This window comes from Nannobrachium achirus, assembly GCF_963921795.1.
Source record: "Nannobrachium achirus genome assembly, chromosome: 1".
In the NCBI taxonomy this organism is placed as follows: domain Eukaryota; kingdom Metazoa; phylum Chordata; class Actinopteri; order Myctophiformes; family Myctophidae; genus Nannobrachium; species Nannobrachium achirus.
This window is the reverse complement of record NC_137810.1, coordinates 82,533,324-82,545,616: the sequence shown is the minus strand read 5'-3', so window position 1 is coordinate 82,545,616 and position 12,293 is coordinate 82,533,324. Positions and strand designations below refer to the sequence as shown.

Below are 12,293 nucleotides of genomic sequence, written 5' to 3'. Positions count from 1 at the left end.
ACATGTTTTGAGACCCCATAGAAATTCATAAATGGGCTTTTTGTCCCTCTGTCCATTCAGATAATCCATCCGTGTCACTTAAGGAGGCCAACTCCAGGTGGTCAAACTTGGCCAACAGTGTAAAGAGCAGCTACCATAAAAGAGCGGACACCATAAATGCTGCTCAGCAGCCCCTCAGTGATGAGGAAAGAGAGCTTGCCATCAGGCGGCATCAAAGGCAGCTTTGGTGTGAGGTTTGTAATAAATATGAGCTCTGCTTCTTGATCTGTCTGGGGAAATCTAAATTCTTTAAATACGTGTTTTTTATTGTTTTCTTTTTGTTTCTTTTTTTCATAAATTAATATCCTACTGATTAGATTGTCACCAACAAGGAGCTTGTCGATTGGCTTTTTTCATTACTTAAATTGGAAAAGTCTGTGGGTTTTTGGGTTGAATAGGCGTAGAGATCTACTTGGGCGTAGGGAGGAGACTCTGGTTATTTGCATACATCCTGGGGTGGACTGGCATGATCTGGAACAGGGCATTCCTGGTGGTCCACTCAGTTTTTGGGGCAAACAACTACATTTACCTTTAGTGATACATTTTGAACGGCCCACCGGGCATGCCCTGTGCCAGATCATGCCAGTCCACTCCTGAAAGTATGCATGTGACATCACTACGCCCAGGCTCGATAAGCAGAGATGCATCACCTCCCTTCACTTAATGAGGCTGTCTTCTATAGTGAGTGATCATCAAGACTGCCACCAAAGTCTCTTCATACTCCAGTAAAGGTGAAGACTATCACCGCGGTTTAGTTTTTTTAAGTATCACCTTTTGAGGTGAAGAGTTATCATCTTTTTAGATGGAGGTGTGAAGGGTGCTGTTTCTACCCCCAAGAAGGCCATGGTCATAACAAAACTAATCCCCAGTTTCTGGATGGTCACTTACCCGTTTCCTGTTCCAGTTAAATTTCTCTCACTTTTGTTTGATTGGCTTTGAAGCATATTTGAACTGGAACCTTCGCCTTCACACTCAGATCTACTTCCGAGCCAATAAAACAAGGCTTTTCAAACACAGCCCAAAGTTCTCACTATTTTATCTGTGTAATACTTGTTTGTTAACTAGAAACAAAATTTCTAAGAAATTTCAAGTGTGCCTGCGACTCGCCAAGTTTCGAGACGGCCGGATAAAGTCAAGTTTTGAAGACTTGGTGCGGGTCAATACGGCCAATATTCAAACTGCCATTGCGGAAAAACCGTGCGACGCATTCGAATACGGTTTGAACCACGATAAAGTCGAAAGCCGTGTGAGCGTGTCAGTATGCCAGAGTAATGTAGGTCCAAAGTGAGGTGATATTTCTGATTTCCCCCATTGATAGTCAATGGGGTTTTTTGGCGTCGTTTTTTGCGAATTACGTCGCCACGGTAACGCGTTTCGGCATGAAGAGATATCGCACCCTTGCCCTGGCCGAGACGCACGTTTTGATGTATATATCGCCAGGGTTTCGTCAACCGTGCGGGCGAAATAACGCGGCGTTGTTTTGTGGGAAGAATAATATAGAAATAAAGATTAAGTATTTTAGAATCCAAGAAGTGTTTTGCCATTCTGGCAGGCACACTTAATTACAGTACCCTTTTCCCAGCACTTTTTTTTTCATCTTCATTTATGGCTCTTAAATGTTACCTACATTTTGTTAAAGGTTCGCACTCTTGAGGATTTGGGGGTGGAAAGTGTAATCCTGCTTTTCGACACCCTGAAAGCAAAGCTTGAGGTGGAGGAAATCGCCAGCAAACGGGCAACATCTTTCTTGGAGGCCACTGACACTAGCGATGACTTTGCACTGCATTTTAAAGGTGCATACAGATCATTCACACCGATAAACCCACACTTGTCTATGGGGGAGTTGATTTGTTAATTTTCTTAATATTTTTTTTTCTCCCCATTACATTTTGTAGGAGCTTGTTCCTCCAAGGCATCCGCAAAGGAAAAAAATGCTGCCCTTGTAAAAAGTGTTCAGGATCTTTTTAATAAGAAATACCGTAAGTATGTCTTCAGTGCTATCCAATGAGTTAACTAATGAGCTATTCTCAAAGCTACAATAAGGACTAACTCAAATCAATCAAACATTATGTTGACCAATCAGTATGGTAGTTATTTAAAACACATCTATGGTAATATGTTATGAGCTACTATCACATCTGCAGTGTTTGGAGGTGGCCTAATAATACCCCCTACAGACCCTGGTGTTTGTGAGGACACCAGAGTCAAGTCACTGACACTCTTATAACTTTGACTGTCAGTTATTTGAAACAGACACCACCACCATCGTAACTGTAGTTTGGTCTTTGGTGGTATTGTATTTTTTCTTTGGGGATTCCCACAGAAGACGATGAGCATGAAACTCATGTCCATTGCAGCTGAAATGAAGACTGTTAGAATGCACTCACCAATCACAGAATCATTGTGTTTCCAGTCTGTACCATATGAAAACTGGCAGACTACAATGATCTGTTAAGTGGCTTCAGGGGTTTGGAACAGGCACGCTCTACTTTGGAACTCTTGATGAGTCTCTAGAGTGTCAGGGTGCAGATTCTGGAGGATACAACAATAAGTTCAATGAATATCCGCACTCTCTGGTGATGTCTCTTTATATATTTAAATATATAAAGAGACATCACGAGAGAGTGCGGATATTCATTGAACTTACTGTTTAAGTGGCTATCAGCCGTTGGTTTCATATAGAATGTGTTTTTGTATTTACATTTCAATTTGTCATTTTAGAGGAGGCTGGGGAAAAGGGTCGGGTGCCCTATAAAAGTCTTGGGAAGACGGTCCATATAAAGGCTACTGGGCTACCAGCAGACATCGATGAACTGCGAAAGCCAGCTCAGTATGGCAGAAAGCAACGTGAAAGTATTCTGAATGCTTCTGAAACTTTGACATTTCACGTAGGTAAGTGATCTTATGATTGGCACAGACTTGAATCCTAAAAATAAAAAGTTAATGGTAGAACCTTAATGGGTAGAGCAATATGAGTAAGGTTTTCCTGCACCATTGGATATGCATTTTATCATTGTCATAATACTGTCCCCTGCAACGTAATTGGTAAGCTAAACTTTGTTGTTTGCACCAGTTATCTTTGTATCTGTGTCAAAATGATTTTTACATTAGTGGTGAAAAAGTCCGACTTTGCTCTTTGTAGTTCACCAGTCTGCTGAGGAGCCAGTAGACCCTTCTGTCCCTGTTTCTTCACCTGTCAATGGTCAGTCTTTAAATATATCATTTGTAATGTCTATACTAGGTTGAATGAGTGATCTTTATTGAAATCCAGCTTATTACGTTTATATAATCCCCAAAAGAAGTGTTGTACACTGATTTCTTTTATTATTTGAAATAATCGCATACTTTGTTAATTGAGTAGAAGACAGACAATATGGCTCTGGGTTCTCCATAGTTTTAATTTATCTCATTGTTTAATGCATCTCATTGTGTTAATATTAGGTATTTTGTCAGTATTTTCATATTTTATAGGTTCTATTTTATAGAATTATGGGCTTTTCACACGGAGCGTGAAACGCAGGCACTGTCACATGGATCAGCACCTATGTTCTAAAAAAATCACCGCGGATTCACACGACAACCTGGGCGTCGGGGCTTTTGCGCCTAGTGTGAAAAAAAGATGAACATTCTCCAGCTCTCCTACAGCTCCAGTGTGCGACAATTTCACTGCACCTTGCGTTGCGTTTTTACGCTTGCATTGTCGCCCCTCGTTTTCTGTGTGCGTCCAAAATTAACACACGCCTCTCACTGGAAATGAATTACCAAGGCGCATCAGACGCGCTCTGTGTGAAAATCCCTTTAGTTCTACCGGTAAATATCATCAGTACTCCAGTGATGACAAGGTCTGGTCCTTTTCGTTCACAGATGAGGGGTGTGCTGAGTTGGAGTTGGAGCTGGTGCCAGTCCCTTATGGTCAGTTTTACAAAAGGGTTACTTACAATGGTTAAATTATTTAGTTTTTTTTAGTAGTTATTCACTTTTATCCATAATGAGATGTTTCTTGTTCGACTGCTTATAGGTCCATCTGTGGAACCTCAGCCTGAAACAGCCATGTCCATTCTGTCCTCAACTGAACTAGGTATGTTTCTTTTATGCAGCACTCCTCTAACCGCTTGAACTCTAGCATTCCTCTTTCGTGCATATTTTGAAAAATAGCAGATCGACAAGCTCACGATGCATTGTGAGCCTGAGCATTGTTTATTTTTGGCACAGATTTGATGTTGAGGTTGATCATTTAATAGATGACTGTAGTTGACTTAAGTATTTGTTTCATTATAAAGTATAAAGGGTTTAAGTGTTGACGTTTCTTGTGATGTGATCGAGGTTCGGCAGCTGAATTATCATTACAGCCTTGGAATGTGACAAAATGGTAGGGGTTTCTGAAAAAGGGAGGGTACTCGTGTATAGGTTGTCTTTGTCAATGCCGGTCTATATTGTAGAGTCTGTTGACCTTTTTCTCTCCAGGCGGTGATGGTTGCTGAGAGACAGGGGAAGATAGCACTGCATCCGTGCTGCCAACTGTGGATGGTCAGTATCGTAATAGGATAATTTAGCATGGCCTTATTTCAGTTATATCGGCAAATGTTGTACTTTCGATGTCTTGCCTTGACACCTTCTGGCCCCCAAACTCTGGAACGAACTCCCCATTGCACTTAGGACGGCAGACTCACTCCCGATCTTCTGCCGGAACCTGAAGACCCACCTGTTCAGACTCCACCTTGGCACTTAGTCTCACTTAGACACCATGCTAGATAGTGGTATTATTTAGATAGCATGTTAGGTAGATTTGTGTTTTAGTTAGCATGTCAGGTAGGGATGTGTCTTAGTTAGCATGCCATGTAGTGATGTTTGCCCCTAGGATTACCTATGCCTTAGCCTATGCATTTCCTGTTTGTTGCTTATATGCTTATTTGTTGCTTTATGCTTATTGTAAGTCGCTCTGGATTAAGAGCGTCTGCTAAGTGCCTAAATTGTAAATTGTAAATTGACACTGAGTATGGCAAGGTAAAATAACCTGCCTGAATGTATTGATCCAACCTCTAACCTCTACTATGAGTCTCTCACATTGACGTTGGGCCTACACTACAGATTCTGATCTTCCTCTCTCCAGGTGGTCACTGTTCCTCAGAGCTGATGCACAATATGCCAATCACTGGTCCATTGATTCCAGTTGTGGACGGTCAGTATTAAAATTGGGGATTTTCATTTGTACAAGGTGATGCCCACCGACGCACAGCAGAGGGGGGCATCACCTCAGAGCTTATGGTAATGAAAAGAAGATATATTCCATAGTTGATAGCAACATTTAGTTGTAAATGGCATTGTGTGTTTGTTTGTTTTATGTCATGTCGGCTGCTACAGCATAAAGCTGAGCATTGAGCACAGCTGCTGCTCTAAGGCTTTGATTAGGCATGCTGTCTGTTATTGAGAGTGGAATGGTGATTATCCCAAAATAATGATTGCCCATTGACAAATCAGATTTGAGCATTCAACCAAGCCATGTAATAAGAGTGAATTAATTGATTCGACTGCTGGCCTCTGTGTGGTCCTTTTCATCTCTGATTCAAATAACTTAAAGGAGGACTTCACCGATTTTTCAACCTATCTTCATGTAATTGGTCCTCACCAATGTTCATGAAACATTGGCACATTTTTTCCCACTTGGTCTGTGTCTCATAGGAGGGCTGTGGGCAGTTCAGAAACTGGACTTGCGACCTCATCGATTGAGAATCCAAACTAATAGAAACGCCAGGATTTTAATTCATGAAAAGTTATCATGTTATAATGAAAGCCATCGTTATCGCAATAATAAAAATATATATTTTTAACCACATGAACCCCATATGGGCATCCCTCAGGGCTCAATTCTAGACCTTTTCTGTTATTGAAGGGAAAGCTCCCGTTGAAGATAGTTGATTGACAAGCTCACAATGCGACGCATTGTGATAGTATAATAACAATTTTGTCTACAAATAAAAACTAGACTAAAATGTTAAGGGAGGAACTAGTGGAAAGGACAAGTCATTTTAGACTATGAATAAAACTAAATGAAAATGCTGCATGTCTTTCCTCTATTTTCAGATCAAATTACCTCAAAGAAACGCAGAAGCCAGAAGTCTGACACTTCAGTTGCAGCGCTGACAGCTGGCATTGGTGAGTTGACCTACTAGTAGGTTGAATGGCAGATGCTTTTATTCATTCATTTTTAACTTGTGCCTAGGGCTGTCACGATATTACATTTTACATGACGATTAATTGTCACTCAAATAATTGGCGATTAACAATTTAATTGTGTTTTTGTCATTGATAATTACATTTCTGTTTGGCTTTTAGTCTTTGAAGTTGCACATTGCAGATATGACACATAACCTAAATACACAATGAAATTACTGACATATTTGACAGACGCATTGTGAGCTTGTAGATCTGCTATTTCCACTATTTCTGACATTTTTCAACATTCACGATAATGACGATTATGACAAATTAATTGCGATAATGTCAAATAATCGCGATTAGACGATTATGTAATAATTGTGACAGCCCTACTTGTGCCTGATTTGAGATTTATTTATTCTACATCGATTCTATTCTACCTCAAATTATTCTATCCCTCAGATACAATCCCTTCAAAGAAGCAGAAGAAGACAAACAAAATATCGTCTGCGTCTCCCTCCTCAGATGGAAATGGTCAGTTGTTGTGTCATTTATAATATGTGTGGAGTAAATGCTAGGCTACTCTGACTAAAACTAGGGCTAAGTATAATAACAATTTTGTCTACAAATAAAAACTAGACTAAAATGTTAAGGGAGGTACTAGTGGAAAGGACAAGTCATTTTATGCTTGGTTACATGCTGAAAATAGATCTACACACTCACGTTGTGGCCTGTATGTCGGCTATTTTCAGCATGTAACCAAGTGTATAATCACCCATTACAGCGCCATCAAGGCCTGCCCGAAAAATAAGTCTACTAAATCAGCTGTTGATAGTCGACTAAAACTGCATGATATTTAGTTGACTAAAACACATTACAGATGACTAAAATATGACTAAAACTAAATGAATTTTATTCAAAAGACTATGAATAAAACTAAATGAAAATGCTGCATGTCTTTCCTCTATTTTCAGGTCAAATTACCTCAAAGAAACGCAGAGGCCAGAAGTCTGACACTTCAGTTGCAGCGCTGACAGCTGGCAATGGTGAGTTGACCTACCTAGAAAGCAAGGCTGAATACCATCAATTTGCCATTATGGCCACACGTTTACCTGGGCTGCTCCTTTCATGAATGCCCGATCCTTAAACACGCTATACCTCGTTGTAAAGGTGACAAGTCAACGAAAAAAGTGAAAAAAAAAGCAATACCAATTGGTTTTATTAAAGGGGAGATATAATCGACCAAAGTTAAGTTTACAAACTTTTTGTGGCAGAGAGAGAGAGAATGTGTTTTCATGTTCTTATATTCTTGCACATCTTTCATCCATTTCTCAGATCAAATGACCGCAAAGCAACAAGGAAACCAGAAGTCAGTTGACGTTTCTGTAGCAGCCCTGAGAGCTGTCAATGGTGAGTTAACCAATAGTAGGTCACATGGCAGATGTTTTCATTCATTGGTTCATTTGTTACATGTTAGGCATGATTTGAGATTGATCTCTTATAGCTCTATTCTATTCTACCTCAACTTATTCTATTCTTCAGATCCAATCCCTTTGGAGAAGAACAAGGCAGACAACACATTGTCTGCCTCAGACCCAATCCCTTCGGAGAAGAACAAGGCAGACAACACATTGTCTGCTTCAGATCCAATCCCTTCAGAGAAGAACAAGGCAGACAACATATCTGCGTCTCCCCCCTCATCTGGAAACGGTCAGTTGTTGTGTCTCAGTAAGTTTAATTTATGAAGCGCTCGGTTTCTTCAAGTTCAACGCCCAGGTGCACCATCACCACCCAGTTATAATGAGGGTACGGTTAGAGTTAGGTTTACGCATACTTTTATTGAGGTCAAGGTTAGGGTTTGGTTCAGGCTTAGTTATAGTTTTACGGAGGTTAAATTGAGAATATTAGGGTTGGGGTTAACTCTCACCTCAACCTCAGTAAAACTGGGACGCACGCACGCACGCACGCACTCTGTCTGTCTCTGTCTCTGTCTCTGTCTCTGTCTCTGTCTCTCTCTCTCTCTCTCTCTCTCTCTCTCTCTCTCTCTCTCTCATATGGCAGGGAGTGAGTAACCCTTTAGCCCAGATATGAGATTGAAGATCATCGATTTTGCTCTATTCCAGTCTAACCATTTATCTTCCTCAACAGATGTATATTATTTGAATTGATTAGATAATGCATGGATTAAAGTTCTCAGTTCCCAGGGCTGATTTCAGTCTTTTGGATCTCATAGAATTCAATGTGTCTTCTATGGCGGCATGTCATGCACCGAAAATAGGCAATCTACAAGCTTACAATACGTCGCGCTGCGACGTATTGTAAGCTTGTAGATTGCCTATTTTCCGTTATTTGCTATTCTAAGATAACCCCGATTACAGATATTTCGTAGAAGAAAATGAAAACCTTGTGAAATTTTCAGTTTTCCCACAAATCACATATTAGCACTTGGTCTAACAAACCTGTTCAGTCTTGAGAATTTACTTCACTTTAATCCATGATAATGATATTTCAGTACAAATCCCTCCTGGTTCTGACAAATGCAGTCTGGTTCTGGCTTGACCACTGTTAAAGGGATCCCTGGCTAATAAGAAAAATATGCCTTAATACATTGTACTTGTCCTCTATAACTAAAATGTTTTTCTCAAAATAAATAATGTGTTTCTCAAATAAATTAAATATTTAAGGTGTTTTAAACAATTTATTTTTGTTATAGAGGGCAATTATAACATATTGAGGCATATTTGTCTCGTTAGCCAGGGATCCCTTTAATATTTACTCCATAAATAATAATAACATAACTTGAGATGCTACAGACAGCCGCTCAACTTACAGATACAAGTGACTGAGATGCAGTTAATTTCACTGCATTTCATACACGTTAACAATGTTTTTTGTAAGTTGAGCTGCTGTCTGTAGAATCATTATTTTTGGAATGCTGGCAGATGATGTGCTTCCATATCATTAACATCGTTTATCCATCCTACAGATTCAGTGACCTCCAACTCAGACACATGCTGCGTGTGTTCTCGTGTGTTCAACGACCCGCACCTCAACGTGATCAAGAAATGGCGAAGCTGGCTGCTATGCACGTTGTGTGAGAGGTGGTCTCACAAGGCCTGTGATTTTAAAAACAATTTGTGTAAAAAATGCCAAAACCTATAATTTTAGGGGCTCGGCACAGTGTACTGTGTAGTGCTGGCCATTCAACTGTTGAACGCATTATTGGCAACATTTTAACACATGCTAAATCAACTCACAACACTGTTTGCTTTTAATGTGAGCGGGGCAGACTGAGTCCACCTTTTGGCCCTGGCGACATTTTTGTGCATTTGCAGGCCCCTAAAAGGCATTTCAGAACGTTTTGGTGCATTTATAGAGCCCCAAAGGGCATTTTGGTGCATTTTTAGGGCCCCAAACTGCCCCAATATTGAAGGCCCACCGGGCATATGCGCTGTACACCAAATGGCCAGTCCACCCCTGAGTGTGAGGCATGAGTGTGAGCTGTTTGGTTGATGTGAAAAATGTGAAACCTTTGTTTTTTCTTTTCCTTTTGAAGATGCCAAGTACCGTAAGAGGATAATTTTTATTTTTTACATGTTAACCCTAAGTGGACCTGATAAAAGGGCCTTTCTGTGTGGAGTATGTATGATTGACAATAAAGAAAGCGTTAACAGTCGAGTATGTTGTAAATTCATTTATGCTAAACTAATGAGGGAAATGAAATGTTAACCCAATTACATTGTAACTGCTTTCGAAGTAAACATATTGAGATAAGTTGTGTATCTAGACAAATGGTATGTGATGAGGTTTCCTGTCCGAATGTATGAGGGAACGATTAACGGCTTAAATATTAATGTGTGCAGTCTACATTTTAATGTCTTTGTACATATGACATGATTTAATGTACTGGTACTTTGGATTTGATCTGATATTGCCATTGATTGGTATTACACCAACTCTGCTGAAAAGATAATCACAAATGAGATATATGTTGGTGGTGGTGGGGGAGGGGGGGGGGTGACACTACACAGACTACTTGACAGTAACTACACATAGAGTTGAATATACCCAAGTGAATAAATGATTTAAAAAGGTGAAGAATCCAGTCCAGGTGGTTAAGCGGTGCTAAAGTCATGGCCTTCAAAGATCAACACCTCAAAGGAGCCATAAATGGCAAACTTGACCAATAAGCTTTGCTGGACCGACAACAGCCATGTCCTTAAATGTTTGCAACTGGTTTCTACAGATGTTCAGTCTATCTCAGCGGTTGTCAACCTTTTTGACACGAAGTGCCAAGTTTTCATTTTATTGTGAGTCAGTGTGCCATATTATCATTGCAACACACCACATCAAAATAGAAAATCTCCAACCGATTTAGATTGTCCATAGGTTATATATGACAACCTGTTCTTTCTTCTTTGGGAATATTGTCGTTCACATCAGGATGTAATGACCATTAGACTATAGACAAAATTAGACAATAACATCTATCTCCTAGACTCCCTCCCCAGTCAGAGTTAGGAGTTAGAATGAATGCAGAATTATGTGTTGGATGTGATTTATATATAGATGTGAGGGGACTTCATTTAACTGACTACTCTTTAAAAAATAATAATAGGAATACGCCTTTGATATTAATAAAAATCCTACGTGTCTCTTATCTCATAGAGGGTGATCACTGCCAATGTGCCAGTGATCACCCTCTGCTGTGCCGATGTCGGCACCCGTGCCTTAGGTTTCCACCCCTGGATCTCAACAAACTGAACAAGCTGATGAGGACAATGTGGTAGTTGCACAGAGGAGGATCAAGAATGAATGGTTTTGTTAATTTTGAACATAAACAAGATAAATGCTTGAAAAGGAGTAGAACGAAGTGTAATCATGTAAACCCTTCCCCCTCGCACCTATGCATTCCATACTATTAACTGAAGAAGCTTTATACCCTGAAGAACTCCTTCTTCCCAATATATGGCCGGGCCTAGCCACATGGCAGCCTGAATCTCATGTGTCTCAGATCAGATCTGCAAGCTCTGATTCAGGCTAGATTCAGACTGTTAGTGTCAACCCGTCCCATCCTATGATGAACTGGGGGTTGACACCCACCTCAATGACATGAGAAAAGGTGACTTGGTCAGTCCTTTGTGCAAGTAGCCATCAAGCACCACCACCCAGTTCACAAACGCTCAATCTCTGTTCTTGGATGAATGTCACATGATTAGCTCTGGTACGTTTGTGTCAAGACAACTGGGAAGTAGCCTACTCTATTATCCACACTACCTGTACCATCAGTTGCCATACAACTGGAGTGGCCAGATGGCCAGGTTTTTAAAATGGTGTACACCTACAAATCAACACGAAGACAGAAGAGTTTATGGTGCTATTACTGAGGGAGGTTGATGTGTACGCCTGTGGGTGTGTACGAGTCACGGTGTGCCTTACTGTAATTTAGTTTTTTGTATGTATTGCTGTAAGCCTGTATGTCCAAGACAGATTTATCCCATGGGAGATGAAAGTTACCTTGAACCTTGTTGTAGTTGTTGTAGCCTGACTGACAAGGCAGCAGCCTATTACAGTCATATACAGTCAATAGTCTATTGATACATCCATACATCTAGTCATTGACAATGGATATGGGGCTACAGTAGATTAAATTCATAATTTAATGGACAGGCCATTCAAACAAGCTGGTTCTTAGCCAATATGCTAGGTTTTTCTGGGGTACATGTCTCCGACATGTTTCCATTCCGACATGTCTCCATGTGGGACCTGCAGTCTAGGTCACACTTTGCAATGGCTTCTGCATTTCCTCTATATATCTGACTAGCTCACCAGTAGATTACATTTACAGATTACACTGCATCTTTACAGTATGCGTACGACACCCACTAGGCCAGGAGACATCTACTCTTATCATATTGTATCACAGGTGTACATGTGATTGTGAAATATAATGGTTACTGTAGGTATAAGCAACCATATCATTACTCGGTCAGTTCTATGTCCCCCAGGTCATACTGTATGTTCCACACTTAAACCACTTTTACCAGTGGGGTACAGTCTGGACCCACTCCAGTTTTCGGGTATCATGTCTGTGTTCT

At 40.4% G+C, this 12,293-nt stretch overlaps 1 protein-coding gene across 2 annotated transcripts; it reads left to right on the top strand.

Moving 5' to 3' along the window:
- Nucleotides 1-5,062: 5,062 nt before the first annotated feature.
- LOC308284067 (uncharacterized protein) lies at nt 5,063-9,764 on the top strand. Of its 2 annotated transcripts, none has more exons than XM_080724605.1 (7): nt 5,063-5,218; nt 6,121-6,192; nt 6,658-6,729; nt 7,170-7,241; nt 7,531-7,605; nt 7,738-7,905; nt 9,182-9,764. In XM_080724605.1, the coding sequence occupies exons 1-7, from the start codon at nt 5,173-5,175 to the stop codon at nt 9,355-9,357; spliced, it is 681 nt and encodes a 226-aa protein (XP_080580731.1). In that variant the 5' UTR covers nt 5,063-5,172; the 3' UTR covers nt 9,358-9,764. The 2 variants fall into 2 exon arrangements, with proteins under 2 accessions (XP_080580731.1, XP_080580730.1); XM_080724604.1 differs by having other exon boundaries at nt 7,738-7,923.
- Nucleotides 9,765-12,293: the final 2,529 nt, after the last annotated feature.